This window comes from Plecotus auritus, assembly GCF_963455305.1.
Source record: "Plecotus auritus genome assembly, chromosome: X".
Lineage (NCBI taxonomy): Eukaryota > Metazoa > Chordata > Mammalia > Chiroptera > Vespertilionidae > Plecotus > Plecotus auritus.
Window position 1 is genome coordinate 131,789,406 of NC_137784.1, and position 19,055 is coordinate 131,808,460.

A 19,055-nucleotide genomic window follows, 5' to 3' on the forward strand; every position below is an offset into this window, starting at 1 on the left:
ATCTTCTGCCCTGCCCTGTACCAGCCTCCCCCAGTCCTGCCTTCTGGGTCTGCCCAGAAGCCAGGACCACCAGGAGCCAGGCTGGGCCCCAGGTTCCAAGAGCTGGAGTGTTTACCAGCCCAATGGACACCTCCCTGGCAGGAATGCTGGGCCAGTGCTGATGGATCTCACAGGTCTCCTCTCAGCCATCACATCAGTCTCCCAGGGCCCTGGCCATCATCTGTCTCCTGCTCCCTGGTCCCATGTGTCTGGTGGTGGTGCATGGGCTGGGACTGGGAAGTAGAGATGGCCCACCGGGGAGGAAGCGGGCCGGGGACCAGGTGGGAGGGTGCTCACCTGACCGGGTCAGGAACTCCAAGGTGGGTGGCCTTCCCTGACTTCCTGGGTCTCTCTTGGTTTGCACTGTGAAGAGGCCCAGCCTGACATGGCGTGTTACGGGGGCAGATGGTTTGACTCAGGGCCAAAGGTTCTCTCTCCTTCCCTCCTCCTTGCCCTCCCCCATGATCTGGGGCCATTTAGCCACAAGAGCTCTGGCCTCCCCCAGATAAAAGGAAGCAGATGGGCTTCAGCTGGCAGTTCTTTCCTCTGCCTGTCAGGCTTTGTTAAATATTTAAAATGTCAAGGCCCCTGGGAACCTGCCTGATTCTGCCCCAGCAGCTCTGGAGCACACCCGGTGCCTGTGGAGGGGCAGGAATGGAGAAGGGCAGGTGCCCAAGTGGGTGGCCCAGCCAAGCCTGGTCTGTGTCCCAAAGGATGAGTGGTACGACGACCACCAACCCCTCTGCTGTTCAGTCCCCGGAGCCCTCAAGGTCTGGGCGCCAGGAATGGGTGACTGGCCCTCCAGCAAGTGTGGGATCCTGGAACACCTGCTGACTTAGTCCCCCAGTTCTCACCCAGACCCCCACTCACTCCTGCTCGGTCACAGTGGACTGAGCCTGTCGGAGGGGCCAGCTTAGCTGTGCCCCAGGCCCTATACCAAACCCCCACCAAGGTGGGCAGACTGGGGATGCTGGCAGACTGGTGCTTTGGGAAGGGTGGGGAGGTGTAGGGTGTATTGCAGGAGGGCACTTTTAGCAAGCCAGGAGAATTCCAGAAGCCAAGGAACCTGGGTCTTAGGCCAAGCTCAGTAGTAGGCCTGCTTGGGAGACCTGGGTCCCGGCCCTTCCCCTGTCTGGCCTCCACTGGCAATCATGGGAAGGAGGGGGCGGATTAGCCTGGAGCCACACGATGTGGTCTTAATCCAATTCCAATGGCATCTGGCCTCTGCTCTGGGCAGGGCGCCCATCTGTGTCCATGCCAACCGGCAGCCCCTGTCCCCGAACCCTGGACCTGGGCCGCCCTCGGGGGCCTGCTAGGCCAGGGCATGCTTGGAACCAGAGGGGCTGCAGCTGCCTCCCCACCCCGTGACTGCTTCAGCTGTCGGGACCCCTGAGTCCACAGGAAGATCAAGGCCTCCAGCTGGTCTAGGGCAAGGGCGAGAGAAGCGTTGCTGCAGCATCAAGGGCAAACCAAGGCCAAGGGACAGGCTGAGAGGGAAGGAGGGAGAAAGGGAGGGAGGAAGGGAAAGAGGGAGGGAGGGAGCTCCTGGGGACGAGGCCCCCTGAGGGCCCAGCTTCTCTTGGGGACAAGCTGGGTTTGTGGGGCGAGGCCGGCGGGATGTAGATCCATGTGGCGCCACAGGCGATAAGCTCTAGATGGGGGGTTGTCCCTCTCACAGGCTTCAGATCCATGTCCTTTCCTTGAGCAGGGGGAGGGGAGACCCTGGGTGTGTGTTTGGGAGACCCAGGGTTCAGTTCAAATGCCTCCCTGGCCCTGACCACACCTTTTCTATCTCCTGTGGCTCAAGGACACAGGCCCTGGGCAGGAATGGGGCACAGGCCCTCAGGTGGGTCCCCGGCCCTTAGGAGCTGAGGTCCTGAGCTTCTCCCAGACACCCAACTGGGAAGCTGCAGACTCCAGAAACTTGAGCCACAGCTGGCCCTGCACGATGAGGCCAGGGGGAGAAGGGCAGGGACAGCTGCGGCTCTGCTGGGTGGGGAGGACAGCATGTGGTCATCGCCTCACTCAGGAGATGTGCCAAGCCTGTGCCGGCTGTGGGCTTTCGCCTTATCAGTCCTTCCACCTCCAAGGGGCCCCACACTGCTCATCCCCAGAAGCCTTCTCTCCCTGCCCAGGACGCACCCACCCTCCTCCCCACTCCTTTGGCATCACACTTAGCACTTCCTTGTCCTCAGGTCCCGTGGGGCCTGGTCTTGTTTGCCTTCCCAAGCTGGCTAGGAGCACCCCATGGACTGGGACCTGGCCCTTCTGGGCCACCCCTGTCCCTGACAGAGACGCTGGGAGTGTCAGCTACTCAGGGCTAAGAACTGCAAGTCACCAGCTGTCCACCAGGTGTCAGTGTGGGCCTGGCACTGGGGGAAGAGACTAGCAGCCGTGGGCAAACTACGGCCCGCGGGCCGGATCCGGCCCGTTCGGCTGTTCTATCCGGCCCGCGGAGCCAAAAGAGCGGAGGGTTCTCTTGCTCTCCCCTCCGCTCCTTTACTTTGAATTTATATTAGTTCACACAAACACTCCATCCATGCTTTTGTTCCGGCCCTCCGGTCCAGTTTAAGAACCCATTGTGGCCCTCGAGTCAAAAAGTTTGCCCACCCCTGGACTAGAGGGAGGCTGGGGGACAAGGGCAGGGCTGGGCACAGGAGCGCAGGGGACAGATGAGCCTGAGAGGAAGGCGAATCCTGAGGGCTGAGGGTGGGGCCAGGGGACTTCCATCATCCCATCTGCCTGCCCCTGAGGACAATGGCCAAGTGGGTGTCTGGCCTTGGGAGGCAGTGGCCTGGATGCCAGTCCCACATGGAAACTTTGGGTACTTTCAGGCATGAGCCTGAGGCAGACACACAGGGGCCTCGGGACAGGCCCGGGCAGGAAGTGGGTTTTCCCAGGAAGAGAAGTAAGGGTCCAGCTTCCAGATGCCAGGCTAGCCCTTTTGTAGCCCTTAATTCTCAGCCTCTGCATTGACCAGGCCCACTCTCCCTCCCAGCCCACACAGCAGCTTGTCCAGGATGTGGAGGTGCCTCCTAGGGTTCTAGTACCATTGGCTCAAGCCCCTCTCAACTTGTCAGCCCCGTGTCACAGTGTCTCATCTGCTCAGGCCACAGGGGCCCGGTTTCCCCAGCCTTCACCCTCCTTGTCCTCTGCCTAGTGGCCTGAGAACACCATGGAATGAGTGTGAACCATTGACAAGCCCATTAGCCTTAGAGACATTTTGCAACTGCCTAGCGTGCAGATGCAGTGGGGGTCCTGTCCTGCCCTCCTTGTGACCCCCCACCCCACCCAGCTCAGGGATGGAGGCTGGCGCTGCTGTGGGGTCTGGAAAAGGCATTGGGAAGCTCGGCCAGTGTGGCTCAGCTGTTGAGCGTCAATCTATGAACCAGGAGGTCACAGTTTGATTCCCAGTTAGGGCACATGCCTGGGTTGCAGGCTCGATCCCCAGTTGGGGGCATGTAGGAGGCAGCCGATCAATGATTCGCTCACATCACTGATATCTCTCTCACTCTCCCTCCCTCCTTCCTTCCCTCCCTTCCTCTCTCTGAAATCAATAATATATATATATATATATATATATATATATATATACACATATATATATGTGTGTGTGTGTATGTATATGTATATGTATATGTATATGTATATGTATATGTATATAGGCATTAGGAAGGAAGCAGCTGCCTCTGGAGGGCAGGCCATGAGAGCACGGGGTTGGGAGGAGTCTCTGTACCCCTCCCGGACATCATGGGTGCCAGGCCCTTGCTTGATGGCATGAGTAAGACTGACAAGATCCCACCATAGTCCCTATACCTCCCCAGGCACAGCAGGAGGATGGCCCAGCCCTTCCACATGCTAGGGGCTCCACGTTGTCTAGTGGCTACATGCCCACACTATCCGGGCAGCTGGGCACCCCCACATACATGCCCCCATGGTTGGCCAGGCCAGTGCAGTTTCTACTTTCTGGTGCTTTCGGTCTAGAAGGAGAGACAGGCTTGCCTGGGAGCAAGGGGAGAAGGAGCAGGGCCATGTGGGGCAGGGCTGTCGGCCGCCTTCCCATCATGCTCTGCCTCTGCTCTCCGGTGTAGGCCTGGCCGACAACGCCAATGACTTGGAGAAGCGCAGGCAGATCTATGGCCAGAACTTCATCCCTCCCAAGCAGCCCAAGACCTTCCTGCAGCTGGTGTGGGAAGCCCTGCAGGACGTCACCCTCATCATCCTGGAGGTGGCTGCCATCGTGTCCCTGGGCCTCTCATTCTACGCACCGCCCGGAGAGGAGAGCGAAGGTGAGGCAAGGGCCGAGAGGGGAGGGGAGGGGGTCCTGGCAGGAAAAGGCAGGACCAGGACAGCAGCACAGGACAACGGTTGGCAGGGAGGGGGGAGGATGGAACCTGAAATGAGGGGCGAGGTCATAGGCTGTCCCTACTCCAGTGGCAGGAAGGAGCCGGCTGGGGCAACCCTCTGCCACCTCTGCACTCTCCTTTGTCGCCCTACATAGCGTGCGGGAATGTGTCGTCTGGGGCAGAAGATGAAGGGGAGGCCGAGGCTGGCTGGATCGAGGGGGCAGCTATCTTGCTGTCTGTCATCTGTGTGGTGCTGGTTACGGCCTTCAATGACTGGAGCAAGGAGAAGCAGTTCCGAGGCCTGCAGAGCCGTATCGAGCAGGAACAGAAGTTCACGGTCATCCGGAACGGGCAGCTCCTCCAAGTCCCTGTGGCCGCGCTGGTGGTGGGGGACATCGCCCAGGTCAAGTATGGTGAGTGTGCCCATCATCGCTCACTCTGCAAAAGGAAGCTCATCTCTCATTTTGGGGATAGTGTGGGCCAGAAGAGACACCCTCCCCCAACCCCCACTGCAGGCCTTCTCCCCAGGAGCACATGAGCCTCAGCTGTGGGAGGCTGGAGGTGGGGATCGTGGGCAGAAGGCCCCAGGAAACAGGCTGTCCCCACGGCCTGCCAAGGGCTATCCCAGCGCTGCAGGACGCCTCCGTGGTCCCCACTCTCTGGAACCCAGACCACAGGGCTAGGGGTGGGTGGGTCCCCCAGAAAGGAGGAAGCTGGAGGAAGAGGGGACCTCCCCTGGGCAAGGCAGGAGGCAGCAGGGAGGAAGTCCGCCTGGACCCATAGCCTGTGGTTCTGGCTGCCTGGCCGGCCTTAGGAGACCTGCTGCCTGCCGACGGTGTGCTCATCCAAGGCAATGACCTCAAAATCGACGAGAGCTCCCTGACCGGAGAGTCCGACCACGTGCGCAAGTCAGCCGACAAAGACCCCATGCTGCTCTCAGGTGAGGCCTCAAGGCACCAGCCCAGCCTGGGGGACCTGGAAGGTGGCTGGCCACCATCCCTTGGACCAGCCCAGCACCCAGGAGCCTTGGAAGCCATTTGGCCCATCAACCCCCACAACCAGCCCCCCTGAGTAGCCCTTCTTGTTAGGGAGGCTGAAGACTTCACCCCCCCCGCAAGGCCAGAGCAGCCTGTGGGGGGCGTGGTGGTGGCGCTCTGGCCCCAGGGAAGGGCATGGGCCTTTCCAACCCCAGAGGAACCGGGTGTCCTGAAGGAAGCCCCTAGAGGTGGGGGCTGACTCTGGGTCAGCACAGTGCCGTGCTCTAAGCCAGACCCCCAAGAAGAGCCAGTGAGGACAGGCTTCCCTTTCCAGAAGGTTCTGTCTTAGCCCAGTGTTTATCCCAGTGGCAAATGCAGTCCACAACAGGATGGAGAGGCTGGAGGTGGGTCTTGCAAGCGGCTCACCCCGTGCCTCTGGGACAGGAGCTGCTCCAAGCCAGGGAGGAGGTTTTGGTCTAGATTTAGGGTCAACACAGCCTCCAGGGGCCTCCAGACGCTGAGTCCTGCTTCTGGGATTCCCGGGACAGAACCTGTAGGTGCTGAGCATGCCTCCCACCCGGCGGTGCGAATCTCTGTCTCGGTCTCTCTGTGTTGGCTGTGCCAGGCACTCATGTCATGGAAGGTTCTGGAAGAATGGTGGTGACAGCTGTGGGTGTGAACTCCCAGACAGGCATCATCTTTACCTTGCTTGGAGCTGGTGGAGAGGAGGAGGAGAAGAAGGATAAGAAAGGTAAGGTCATGCAGGCCTCCAGTTCCCAGCGCCCACGAGGGGCTGGCCCCCCTTCTACGCAGCTCGCTCGCTCTTCTTTGCCTGCTGCTGGCGGTCCCCCGCTAGCCCATCCCTGGCTCCAGCTCTGGCTCTGGCTCTGGGAGAGACAACCGTACCCTCTCTTCTGATTTCTTTTGGGGTCCTCTCTTCTGGGGTCTTTGCCCCAAAGCTAGCAGGTCAGGGCACCCCCCCCCCAATTCTGTGTAAGAGCAGCTTCCTTCAGATGGCTGTTCCCCAAAGGCATGGGGACATGTGTGCCAGGGTGGGGGAGTGCCCTGCTTGGTAGAAATGAGGTCAGAGTGACAGGGTCTTAAGAGAATGCTGTCCACCCTCAGGGGTGCCCAACCACCATAGTAAAGTGCTGAGGGTCCCAGGCCAACATGGAAGCCAGGAAATGCAGGCCATGCAGGCCATGCAGGCCAAAGGGGAGGGCTCCCAAGCAGAAAGCACCCCCCAAAGGATGCCCAGGGCCAGAGGAAGCTAGAATGGGCAGGGGTCCTCTCCCCAAGGGAAAGCAGCGTTAAGGGACAAATGTCTTCTGAGAAGCCAGCTCTGTAGCCACCGTGGCCTCACTGCTGACTCTTCTTGCCTCTGCTCTGAGCCCCAGGCATGGCCAGTGTACCCTCCAGTCCTCAAACAGGGCTCACAGCTGCCCTCAGCATCTACCCCCCTGTCTTGGTCCCATGGGTCAGGATCCTATTCTCTTCCATGACACAGGTCTCCACCTGCTCATGACTCTCCGTGCTGACCTGAGTCTCCTGGTCCTGGGGTCAAAGCAGGTGGGGCACGGAGTTTTCTAGATGTGCCTCACCTCTGAGGGATCTACCAGGGCCTCTACCGGAAGAAGGCCCTTCCCCATACATGTGGGGAGAACTCTCACTGCAAGCCTGCAGCCAGGGCCCCAGTCAGTGAGATGCTGGGGCTAGTGAGTTGGGCAGGGACGTAGGGCCGCCAGTTACTGGCCTTACCTCAGTCAGTCAAGGCCACTGGGCCTGAAGAGCAGCTGGGATCGGTGTGCCCAGCCCCAGCAACACGGGGACAGGTCAGCACAAGGAAGGACATGCTAGTGTCCCTAGCCCTTGGCCACCCTGCTCCTGGAGGTGGTGAGGGAGGAGATGGATGAACTGCCATTGTCTAGCCGAAGCTTCCATGGGCCCCGCCTCCTGGCATTTTCCAGCTCCTGGCTGGCCAGGCACACCCCTCACAGCCAACTGGCATCCGTGGACCTTCTTCCATCTTTGCCACACCCAGCCCCCTCTCCCTGCAGAGCTCGGCCCCATGTGTCTCCATAGTGAATCTCTCTCCAGGGAAGCCCAGCTGGCTTTGCCTGATGGTCCTTCATCAACACCCTGGTAGCTAGTTAGTAGGGCACCCTTCCCACACTTCTTCCTAGGCCCCCTCCCATTTGACCTTGACAAAATCCCTCCAGCAACCCCCAGGTCCCCCCTTGCCCTTCTCCAGCACCCCAGGCTGGGCTACTTAAGAGTAAGAGGGGGCACCTCCACCAGCCAGCTTCCTGAAGGAGGGGGACTCTGAGGGGGGCCTGGAGAGGGAGCAGAGCTGGCCAGGCTCAGGGGAGGGGGCAGCAGCACCCAAGAGCCCTCGCTGATGTCTCAGCCCAAGGACCACTGTGGAGACAGGGAGGTGGCCACGCCCAGCGCCTCCCCCTGGCCCTCGCTGCATCCTGACTGGTCTATCTGCCCACCGCTCCCTGCCCACCTGCTGTCTCCCCACCTGTTTCTTACCTGTTGGCCTTCATTCCTAGCTACCCTTCTCCTCAGGTGCCCTCGTTCCCCTCATCCTCCCCTCCTTAGGCTTCTGTCCCTCCTAGGCTGAGCTCAGTCTGCCTCTTCCTGTAGTCCTCACCCCAAACCACCCTCCCTCCTCCATGGGCCTCCCCAGGCCCTGTCTGCAGCCTGGGACCTCTGGGGCCCTTCGCCCCCGGGCTTCCAGCAACACCCCCTCATTGTGCTGCCTTGTCACCACATGTCTACAGGTGTCTCCCCTCCACCCAGAAGTCTCCTTCTCCTCTAACCCCCTGCACCCCCTCAGGGGTCCCAGGCAGAGAGGAGCCAACCCACACTCCATCCTGCCCCGCAAGGGGTCTCTCCATCCTCCCTGGGGCCCCCAGACCAGACCCTACTGCCTGGGAGTCACCTGGCACCCTGTGTTCATGGATCCCCAGCCCATGAACAGGTCAGCCCATAAGCCCCTCCCACCCCAAGTGGGTCATCTCTGAATCCAGCCAGCTCACATGTGGCCTCCAGGGGGCGCTGTGGTACAGAGCCAGGCCCCAAGCACAGGGCCAGGCTCCCTCTCCTGTCAGATCTCCTGTGCCCCCGTCCAGAGTTGCAGCCATTGGAAACCAAGGGGCAACCAGTGCTGGTTACCTTGACCTGGGAATCTGTCACTACACAGCCTCTGGCACCCAGGTTCAGGCTTTATGGTCACAGAGCAGCTTCAGGGAGCTCCTGCATTCGTGTCACCGTAGATGGCTACAGGGGCTACAAAGGAGGCAGGCTGGGTCCTTGCCCTTGGGTGCACCCACCACCTGAGCCCCCGACCTGGGGTCCAGCCCATTCCATGCCCCAGCTGCTCCCTCCAGCAATAAGGGTCCAGTGCCCAGACTGGCACCCGACCACAGCAAATTCCTAGGGTTTCCTTTGTCCCTCAAAAGTACACATAGCCCAGCCAGCATAGCTCAGTGGTTGAGTATCGACCCTATGAACCAGGAGGTCACAGTTTGATTCCTAGTCAGGGCACATGGCTGATTTCGGCCTTGATCCCCAGTGGTGGGCGTGCAGGAAGCAGCCAATCAATGATTCTCTCTCATTCTCTCATCATTGATGTTTCTATCTCTCTCCCTCTCAACAAATATACACATAGAGCTGACTGCAAGCCAAGGTGCAGAGAAAGTGGATATGCAGGCCGCCAGGGATTAGCGGCCGTCTAGCTAAACTCCTCTTGCTGGTTCTGGGGGCTGCATATCCCTACTGGGGAGCCCTGCTCAAGGTGGCAGAGCTGGGACCAGACACCTGACAGCTCTCATGCCCCATGGTGACAGCCCTTCCAGAAACCTCCTACTGCCAGCCACACGTGACCCAGGGTCCACTGAGAGCTGGCGTAGGGCTCCCTGGAGGGCTGGGGGGTCAAGGCCAGTGAGGAGCCCTGGCTAGGGGTCTCGCTCATGAAGCCCAAATGCTTGCAGTGCCCATGTGCCATGTGCTGAGAGGTGGCGAGAGGGCACCACGTGAGCCTGGAGAAGACAGGGCCCTCCTCCCTCTCCTGCCTTCCCCTGTGCTCGCCGCTGGACTGTGCACCCCGCTGTCCCGTGTGCATGTGCGTGTGCCAGGGCCATGTGGATGTTCTCAAGTCTCCGTGTCTGTCGTTCCTTTTCCATTGTAGGCAAGCAGCAGGATGGGGCGATGGAGAGTAGCCAGACCAAAGGTAACGCGCGCCCTGCGCTCAGGATGGGGTGGCGGACGGAGGGCACGACTCGGGGTGGGGGGCTGCCCGCCTCAAGTTGCAGGAGCAGCACCTGGACACCAGGTGAGTGGGGCAGGGCGGCCCCCTGCAGACCCTGCCAGGAGTGTGCAAGGATCACCTGTGAGCTGGCATTCTGGTGAGGAAACTGAGGCTCAGACAGGGTGACTTGCCCAAAGCCTGATCAGGCCCGTGGGTTTCCCAGTTCAGCTGCCTTTCTGCTGGGCAGCCATCCAATGGGGCTGAGGCCCACTCTCCTCTCAGCCCACGTGCTGGTTGAGAGCCGAGCCTCCGTGGCCAGGATGAAGGCTTATCAGTGGTCATTCGTAGGCACTGGGGACCCAAAGGTGGATAAAGCACTGCCCCAGTCCTCAGGAAGGTCACCATCCAGATAGAGGGACGAGGGGCGTGGGCCCGGCCAGTGTAGCTCAATGGTTGAGCATCGACCTTTGAACCAGGAGGTCATTGGTTTGATTCCTGGTCAGGGCACATGCCTGGGTGGCGGAATCGATCCCCAGTGTGGGGCGTGTAGGAGGCAGCCAATCAATGATTCTCTCTCATCGTTGATGTTTCTAGCTCTGTCTCCCTCTCCCTTCCTCTCTGAAATCAATTAAAAAAAATATTTAAAATGCAGCGTGGGACCCAAGGACCAAGACATTTGGGACAGGGTGACAGCCTGATGACTAGGGTCCAGGGCTGGGGCAGGGAGTGACAGTCTGTGGGGCACGAGCCTATAGTGGCCCAGCTGGGTGGGGCCTTGAGTGTTGCTGAGGCAATGGGCTCTGGCCTGAGGCTCAGGAAAGAAGAAGCCATGGCTGAGTGGTCTCAGGCAGCCAAGGAAGAAGGAATGGGTGGGAAGACCAGAAGCAACAGGGAGCATCTGACACAGCGAGGTGGCAGGAGGTGTTCAGAGGCCGTGTCATGAGCACTCAGAGCCCCATTGGGTGGGGACAAGAGCAGTGAGGTGGGAAGATGAGTGGCAGAGTTGGGTGCCCCCTCCGGGTCACTTGACGCAGTGCAGTTGGAGACCCTCAGGGCACAGAGTGTGTGAGGCGATAGAGGTGATGGAGGCAGGGTAGGGGACATAACACCACCATCACTACATCAAGGGCAGCAGGGCCACTGGGGGAGCCACGAGGGGGCTGCCTATTCCAGAGAGAAGGCAGGGAGGTGGCTGGAGGAGAGGAACAAAAGAGTAGTTCCAGCCCTAACCGGTTTGGCTCAGTGGATAGAGCGACAGCCTGCAGACTGAAGGGTCCCAGGTTCAATTCCGGTCAAGGGCATGTACCTTGGTTGCGGGCACATCCCCAGTAGGGGGTGTGCAGGAGGCAGCTGATCGATGTTTCTCTCTCATTGATGTTTCTGGCTCTCTGTCCCTCTCCTTTCCTCTCTGTAAAAAATCAATAAAATATATATATTTTTTTAAAAAAGAGTAGTTCCATGGAGAGAGGGGTAGAAGGCCCAAGGCCCAGGGCAGCCCATACGGGCAGCAGCCTCTGGCAACCAGGGAGCGGGCTGAGAGCACGCGAGGTAGTCTGGGTCCTTTTGAGAATATGTGGGGGGGGGGGGGGGCGGGGGTAGGCAAGAAAAGGAACATCCTGAGCAGGGAGCAGGAGAGGAGCGCACAGGGGCTCCTGGGCACCCCTGAGCATAGTGGGGAGGGGGCTTGGACACCGGCAGGCCAATAAGTCAGTCAGCTTAGGGTTCTGGAATGTTCCTTGGACCCCAGGCCTCTGCTCTCAGGCATTGAGATTTGGGGTGTTACAGGACTTGCCACCCTGTCTGTGTGCCCAAGTTACTCGTGCTTGTGTCTGTCCTCCCTCCCCTGTGAGGCCTCAAGAGCCATCTCCATCCCAGCCAGAAGGGCCTGGGCTGCCCAGGACCAAGGAGGGAGAGGAGCAAGCCCCATGCCGAGTCGCACTCAGAAATCAGAGAACTCCCTCCCCGCCCCCACCCCCCCCCCCGCCCCGATCCTGTGTTCTCTGGTCTGGTGCGGCATGTCTTTCCCTGTGAAAGCCCCCTGTAGCTGTCACCCCAGTAGCCAGGCCCTAACCTTGGCTGTGGGGTTCTTCTGTGTGCAGCCAAGAAGCAGGATGGGGCAGTTGCCATGGAAATGCAGCCGCTGAAGAGCGCGGAGGGTGGCGAGATGGAGGAGCGGGAGAAGAAGAAGGCCAGCGTGCCCAAGAAGGAGAAGTCGGTCCTGCAGGGCAAGCTCACCAAACTGGCCGTGCAGATTGGGAAAGCAGGTGGGGGCTGCAGAGCGGTGGCCTGGGGCCCCATCGGGTAAGGAGGACACCAGGGCCATGGGGAGCAAGTGGGAAACGAATGTGGCAGGTGGGGTGAGCCAGACAGCAAGGGGACGGGCCAGGGGGGTGATGGCCATCAGGGCCTGATCCAGCCCCGTCTGGCGAGCACAGATTCTAAACCTGCCATAAGGCCTGAGGCAGGGAGCACATCCCCCAACTCAGCTCAGCTCAAGTTGGCATCAGCTGCAGTGTCCCTTACTCCTTCCCTTTTGCTCTCTCCCTTTCTTGCCTCTCCCTGCCAATCCCCATTCTTGCTCCCACCCTCTGTCGCCTCTTGTGGCCGGGCAGGGCTGGTGATGTCCGCCATCACCGTCATTATCCTGGTCCTCTACTTCGTGATTGAGACCTTCGTGGTGAAAGGCCGGGTGTGGCTGGCAGAGTGCACGCCGGTCTACGTGCAGTACTTCGTCAAGTTCTTCATCATTGGTGTCACTGTGCTGGTTGTGGCTGTCCCAGAGGGCCTACCTCTTGCTGTCACCATCTCCTTAGCTTACTCTGTCAAGGTAATAATATGAAACACAGTCGTTGAACTAAGAACCCCGTGAGACCAGGATACAAACCCGAAACTGGGCTGTGAAGCCAGTAAGCATGCTGGACGCAAGGAGGACTAGAGAAAGTTTGGAATCCATTGCTCAGGGGCGGAGCAGGGAGGCTAAGCTGGGACCCAGAGCCGAACTTGGCCATCCTTCCCCACCCAGCTTCCTGGGCGCAATGACACGAGCCAGGAAGCAGGCGAGCAGTGGGATAGACTTGACATCTACAGGGTGAGAGCAGGGGGCACAGAAGGGCCAGGGAGTGGAGGGAACTGGCGCCACTTGCAGAAGTGGGGGCAAGGTAGGGGATGATCAGGAGAGATCCCACTGGGAGACAGTGGGTGGCACAGAGCAGAGATTGGGGGAAAGCTGCAGGGCCAGCACATGACTTGAGAGGACATGTGGGCAGGGGTGTAGTCCTGGGCAGCAGGGAGGCCCCGGGTGAGCTCTGAGGAGAGCAGCTGCCAGAGCCAGCCTCTCAGCCTCCCCAATAGGGTCCTTAGGCCACACCGTAGGTCTGACCGCCACCCTGCAGCTACTGCAAGCTGTGCTTTGAGCGCTGCTGTCAGCCTCCAGTGTGTTAGTACCACGTGGAAAGCTGGTGGGGCAGAGCAGGGTCACCCAGGATGTCCATGCCCTTTCCAGAAAATGATGAAGGACAACAATCTGGTCCGACACCTGGACGCCTGTGAGACAATGGGCAACGCCACAGCCATCTGCTCGGACAAGACGGGCACACTCACCACCAACCGTATGACCGTGGTCCAGTCCTACCTCGGGGACACCCACTACAAAGAGATTCCGGCCCCCAGCGCCCTGACCCCCAAGATCCTCGACCTCCTGGTCCACGCCATCTCCATCAACAGTGCCTACACCAGCAAAATACTAGTGAGCCAAGAGCAGGGCTGGGACGAGACAAGGGGTCCGGGGCTCACTGTGCTCTCTGGAGAACTATTTTTTTTAAATTGATTTCAGAGAGGAAGGGAGGGAGAGAGAGAGAAATATCAATGATGAGAGAAAATCATGGATCGGCTGCCTCCTGCACGCCCCCTACTGGGGATCGAGCCTACAACCCAGGCATGTGCCCTTGACTGGGAATCAAACTAGGACCTCCTGGTTCATGGGTGGATGCTCAACCATTGAGCCACACTGACCAGGCTTTTGAGAACTTTGGACCAGAGCTACAATGATCTCTGGGGTGGTGGTCACCTTTCCCTCATCCCTGGCCCCAGTACTCCTGCCCTCACTGCTTGTTTTGGAAACCCCTTCCAAGCCCAGTGAGTGGTGTGAAACCTGCCCATCTAGTCCACCCCAAAGGCACTCTTCGGCTCTCTGCCACCACACCCTAAAGATGTGGTGACTGACCATGGCTGCGCTGGGGCCCCAGGGGGAGCAAGGAGGGTGAACATGGGCCTCCAGTGCCATTCTGCTTTGCCTCGCCTCACAGCCTCCAGAGAAGGAAGGTGCCCTCCCGCGCCAAGTGGGCAACAAGACGGAATGTGCTCTGCTGGGCTTCGTCCTGGACCTGAAGCGGGACTTCCAGCCTGTGCGGGAACGGATTCCGGAAGACAAGCTTTACAAAGTGTACACCTTCAACTCGGTCCGCAAGTCCATGAGCACGGTCATCTGCATGCCGGACGGTGGCTTCCGCCTCTTCAGCAAGGGCGCCTCTGAGATCCTGCTGAAAAAGTGAGGGGAAAAAAATAAAAAATAAATAAATAAAAGTGAGGGGACTGTGGGAGCGAGCCCAGGGCTGGGGGCACCAGGGGCTGGGGGCCAGCTGAAACATAAGCATTCTGGTATCACTATTGTGCTGAAATACACTGAGTGGCCAGATTATTATGACCTCTGAAGGCATAATAATCTGGCCACTCAGTGTATATCCTATATAATAAAAGGTTAATATGCAAATTGTCCCCTCAACCAGGAGTTCGACCAGCAGGCAGGCCGGCCAACTGCCCATGTACCCTCCCCTGGCCAGGCTGGCTGGACCTCACCCATGCATGAATTCATGCACCGGGCCTCTAACATCCTATCTAATAAAGAGGGAAATATGCAAATTGACCATCATGCCGTGAAAAAGATAGCGGTGCCCATAGCCACAAGGTGGCGGTGCCCAGTCCCCTCAGCCCCGCCAGAGTCCCCCAGTCCTTTCAGCCCTGTGGGGAGGGGGGGAGGGTGGCAGGCACACAGTGTGGCTGGACCCGCCCTCAGTCCCCCACCGCCCAGGGCCAGCCCGAGGCACAGGCAAGCCTCAGATGGTAGCTGCCCAGCCTCCCAGGGCTGCCCAAGGCTCAGGTAACCAGGGCCAGCCAAGGCTTGCGCTGCCGGCAGTGGCAGCAGCAGAGGTGTGATGGGGGCATCACCTTCCCCTGATCACCGGGTTGCCTACTGCCCCTGAGGGCTCCCGGACTGTGAGAGGGGGCAGGCCGGGCTGAGGGACCCCCCTCCAGTGCATGAATTTTCATGCACCGGGCCTCTAGTATATACATACACACACACACTGAGTGGCCAGATTATTATGCGTTCAGAGATCATAATAATCTGTCCACTCAGTGTAGACGTACCATCCAATTGGCCATTTTGATCACTTTAGCAGGGGTGGGGAACCTTTTTTCTGCCAAGGGCCATTTGGATATTTATAATATCATTTGAGGGTCATACAAAATTATCCACTTAAAAATTAGCCTGCATTGCCCAGCCAGTGTGGTTCAGTGGTTGAGCATCAACCCATGAACCAGGAGGTCACGGTTCAATTCCCGGTCAGGGCGTGCAGGAGGCAGCCCATCAATGATTCTCTCTCATCATTGATGTTTCTGTCTCTTTCTCCCTCTCCCTTCCTCTCTGAAATGAATAAAAATATGTATTTTTTTTAAAAGGAAAAATATGAGCCTGCTGTATTTGGTCAAACATTTAATTAACTCACCCCTAATGCCTTGGCAGGGCCAGACCAAATGATTTCATGGGCCTTATATGGCCCGCGGGCCAGATGTTCCCCACCCCTGCTTTAAAGTGTCCAGTTCGGTGGAATTAAATGCATCCACAATGGTGTGCACCATTACCACTATGCGGTTGCAGACTATTGTCATCACCCCCAAAGGAAACCCTGTGCTGTCACTCCCATCCCCCCCTTCCAGCCCCTGGCAACCACTAATTTCTCTGTCTCTATGGATTTGCCTATTCTGGGCATTTCATGTGAATGGAATCCTATGACCTTTTGTGTTCGGCTTCTTTCACTCAAGTATAATGTTTTCAGGGTTCATCCATGTCATAGCATGGATTACTGCTCCGTTCCTTTTTAGGGCTAAATAATATTCCATTGCATGGATAGACTACATTTGGTTTGTCACTCATCCACGACAGATACTTATGCTGTGTCCACCTTTTGGCTACTATGAATCATGCTGCTCTGAACATTGCTGTACAGTTTGGTTTGAACACGTGTTTTCACTTCTCTTGGGTATATCCCTAGGAGTAGAATCACTGGCTCACATGGTAATTCTGTGATTAGGTTAATGAGAAACCACCATAGTATTTTCCACAGCAGCTGCACCATTTTACATCCCACCAGCAAGCAGGAGGGTTCCGACGTCTCATGCTCACCAACTTGTGTTAACTTTCTTCTCCTCCTTCTCCTTCTCCTCCTTCTCCTTCTCCTTCTTCTCCTTCTCCTTCTCCTTCTCCTTCTCCTTCTCCTTCTCCTTCTCCTTCTCCTTCTTCTCCTTCTCCTCCTTCTCCTTCTCCTTCTCCTCCTTCTCCTTCTCCTTCTCCTTCTTCTTCTTCTTCTTCCCTTTCTCCTTCTTCCCCTCTCCTTCTCCTCCTTCTCCTTCTTCTTCTCCTTCTTCTCCTTCTCCTCCTCCTCCTCCTCCTCCTCCTCATTGTCATCCTAGGGATGTGAAGGGGGATCTCCTGGTGGTTTTGATTAGTATTTCCCTAAAGACTGGTGATGTTGGTGCCTTTTTTAAAGTATATATATATATTTTTTTATTGACTTCAGAGAGGAAGGGAGAGGGAGGGAGTGATAGAAACATCAATGATGAGAGAGAAGCACTGATCAGCTGCCTCCTGCATGCCCCCCATGGGGATTGAGCCCACAACCCGGGCATGTGCCCTGACTAGGAATCAAACTGTGACCTCCTGGTTCACAGGTCGATGCTCAACCACTGAGCCACGCCAGCTGGGCAACTATAGAGCCACCTTCTAAGCTAAAGCGAGACCTTACTGTGCCTCTGTGCGCATAGCCAGCCTTCCAGGGCCTTCAGGATGTAGTCCTCAGCAGGACATCCGGGGCTCCCAGAACCGGTAGGATGACCAAGAGCCCCCCGCCCCCCTAGCCTGTGTCCTGACCTCTGCTGACCACTGCCCCACCCAAAATGCTCTCCCCAAAACTTTCCACATGCACAGCCTCCCCAGTATGGTTCAAAGGCCACCTCCTCCCTGAACTCATCCCATCTGGGTCCTACTGAGTGTAGCAGCTGGATTTGGAGAAGTACTGAAGAGGGCTGTAGTTGGGAACTGGGCTGTGTGAACGTGAACTAGTTACTCCCCCACCTGGGGCCTCGGTTTCCCCTGTAGCATGGAGATAACAGGAATACTTACCTCCTGGGAGTATTGTGAGAATTACACGAGTGAATCCGTGCCAGCTTTTGCTGTGATCATGGCTCCCCCGGGCCTCATCAGCCAGTTCCTCTCCTTCACCCCTCCTCCAGCACGCCTGCCTCTGGGCCCTTGGCTTCTTTGCTCCTTCCTCTTCTACACCTGAATTCTGCCAGCTCTCCCCATCCTGGCCCTCTGAGAAGCTTCCAGGGTCACCAGAGCTCGTCCCGAGGTTGCTGCCTTGTCATGGCCCACTACCTGGCATTCAGTTTTGGCCAATGTGCCACACTCCTGTCCTAAAGCCATGGTGTCTGTGAGGGGCTGTGATGAGCCCTGCACTCTAGCCTCCCAGGGGTCTCCTATCTTACATTCAGCCCCTGGGGCTGCCAGAACAAAAGACCATAAACCTGATGGCTTAAGACAACAGAAATCTATTCTCTCCCAGTTCTGGAAGCCTGAAGTCTGAAACCAAGATGTGGCCAGGGCCACACTCCCTTTCAACGCCTCCAGGGAAGGGTCCTTTCGTGTGTCTCCCAGCTTCTGTTGCCACTGACAGTCCTTGTCATTCCTTGACTTGTAGACGCATCACTCCAGTCTCTGCCTCCGTCATCACATGGCCTTGTCCCCGTGTGGGTCTCTATCTCTGTGTCCTCTTCTGTTCTGTGTGTGTGTGTGTGTGTGTGTGTGTGTGTGTGTGTGTGTGTGTTTTAATCCTCACCCAAGGTGTGAGGTTAATTTTCCATTGATTTTTAGCAAGAGTGGAAGGAGAAAGAAGAGAGAGAAACACCAATGTGAGATAGACACATTAGTCGGTTGCCTCCCACATATGCTCCGACTGGCCCAGGGGCTGGGATCAAACTTGCAACCAAGGTACGTGCCCTCAGAATTTAAACCCACAATCCTCCAGTGCCCAGGCCAACACTCTTAACAGTTGAGCCACGGCGGGTAGGGTTTTTATTAGGACACCAGTCATTGCACTGAGGGCCTACCCTAATCCAGTGTCACCTCAGCTTTGCAACCAACCTATTTCCAAATGAGGTCCCATTCCGAGGTTCTGGGAAAAACATGAATTTGGGGGAGCACACTATTTGGCCCCACACAAGCAGAGGGCCTCCCTCCTTGGAGAGGCCTCCGCTGAGTTGGATGGAGGCTCAGACTGACGCCCACCCAGACTCTCATCACCCCTTGCTCTGTCTCTGCCACAGGTGCACCAACATCTTAAACAGCAACGGGGAACTGCGCAGCTTCCGCCCCAGGGACAGGGACGACATGGTGAAGAAGATCATTGAACCGATGGCTTGTGATGGCCTCCGCACCATCTGCATCGCCTACCGGGACTTCTCTGCCGCCCAGGAGCCAGACTGGGAAAATGAGAATGAAGTTGTGGGTGACCTCACCTGCATAGCCATTGTGGGCATCGAGGACCCCGTGCGGCCTGAGGTAGCCAGGCTCTCCTCTGGGATAGGCCCTGGGCGTGGGGATTGGGGGAGGGGCAGCCCTTCTTCCCATCTGGCCCCCAGGGTGTGGCCTTTGGACCTAAATGGAAGGAGAGAACCGCCTCTTTCTGCTGCCTTCCGGGCTGTCACACCCCTTCCTGCCAGAGTTAGAGGTAGAGCAAACTGGTCGCCCCCAGGAGTCCAGAAAGGTGGGTGATGACAGAGCCTCAGGTCCTCCAGGGGCACAGCCACCACACCCCAGATCAGAGCCTCTACAGCGCACTTGACCTCTCACTCTGCACCCGTAGGGGGCTCTGTCCTGCCCGCTGGAAGGCCCCTCCTGCTTGGCCTCCATGCTTTGCTCAGGCTCTGCCCCCACCAGGTAAGAGAGGGTGGCAGCTAGAACTTCGACAGCCGTGACACCCACAGGACTGGTAGGTGTCCCCCCTGACTTCCTGGGAGGTGCCTACAGTACAGTGGCAGCTCTAGACTTTTCCACCCAGCTCTCTGGGGCTGTGTGATGCTGCCAGAGGCTGGAGCGCCTTTGAG

General features: G+C 58.0%; 1 protein-coding gene across 8 annotated transcripts in view; it reads left to right on the forward strand.

Annotated features, from left to right (window-relative positions):
• Positions 1-19,055, forward strand: part of ATP2B3 (ATPase plasma membrane Ca2+ transporting 3) — a 76,884-nt gene that overhangs the window by 23,165 nt on the left and 34,664 nt on the right. For 5 of the 8 annotated variants that reach the window (XR_013959812.1, XM_080653812.1, XM_080653814.1 and 2 more), the window contains exons 4-13: positions 4,131-4,328; positions 4,541-4,798; positions 5,200-5,325; positions 5,988-6,113; positions 9,558-9,599; positions 11,717-11,881; positions 12,230-12,444; positions 13,120-13,362; positions 13,922-14,163; positions 18,276-18,510. Coding sequence is in view for 7 of the 8 variants with exons in the window: in XM_080653812.1 (XP_080509938.1) it covers positions 4,131-4,328; positions 4,541-4,798; positions 5,200-5,325; positions 5,988-6,113; positions 9,558-9,599; positions 11,717-11,881; positions 12,230-12,444; positions 13,120-13,362; positions 13,922-14,163; positions 18,276-18,510 (1,850 nt within the window). In the remaining variant the exon portion in view is untranslated. The remainder of the gene's footprint in view (positions 1-4,130; positions 4,329-4,540; positions 4,799-5,199; positions 5,326-5,987; positions 6,114-9,557; positions 9,600-11,716; positions 11,882-12,229; positions 12,445-13,119; positions 13,363-13,921; positions 14,164-18,275; positions 18,511-19,055) is intronic. The other 3 variants (XM_080653813.1, XM_080653815.1, XM_080653811.1) reach the window with 1 other exon arrangement.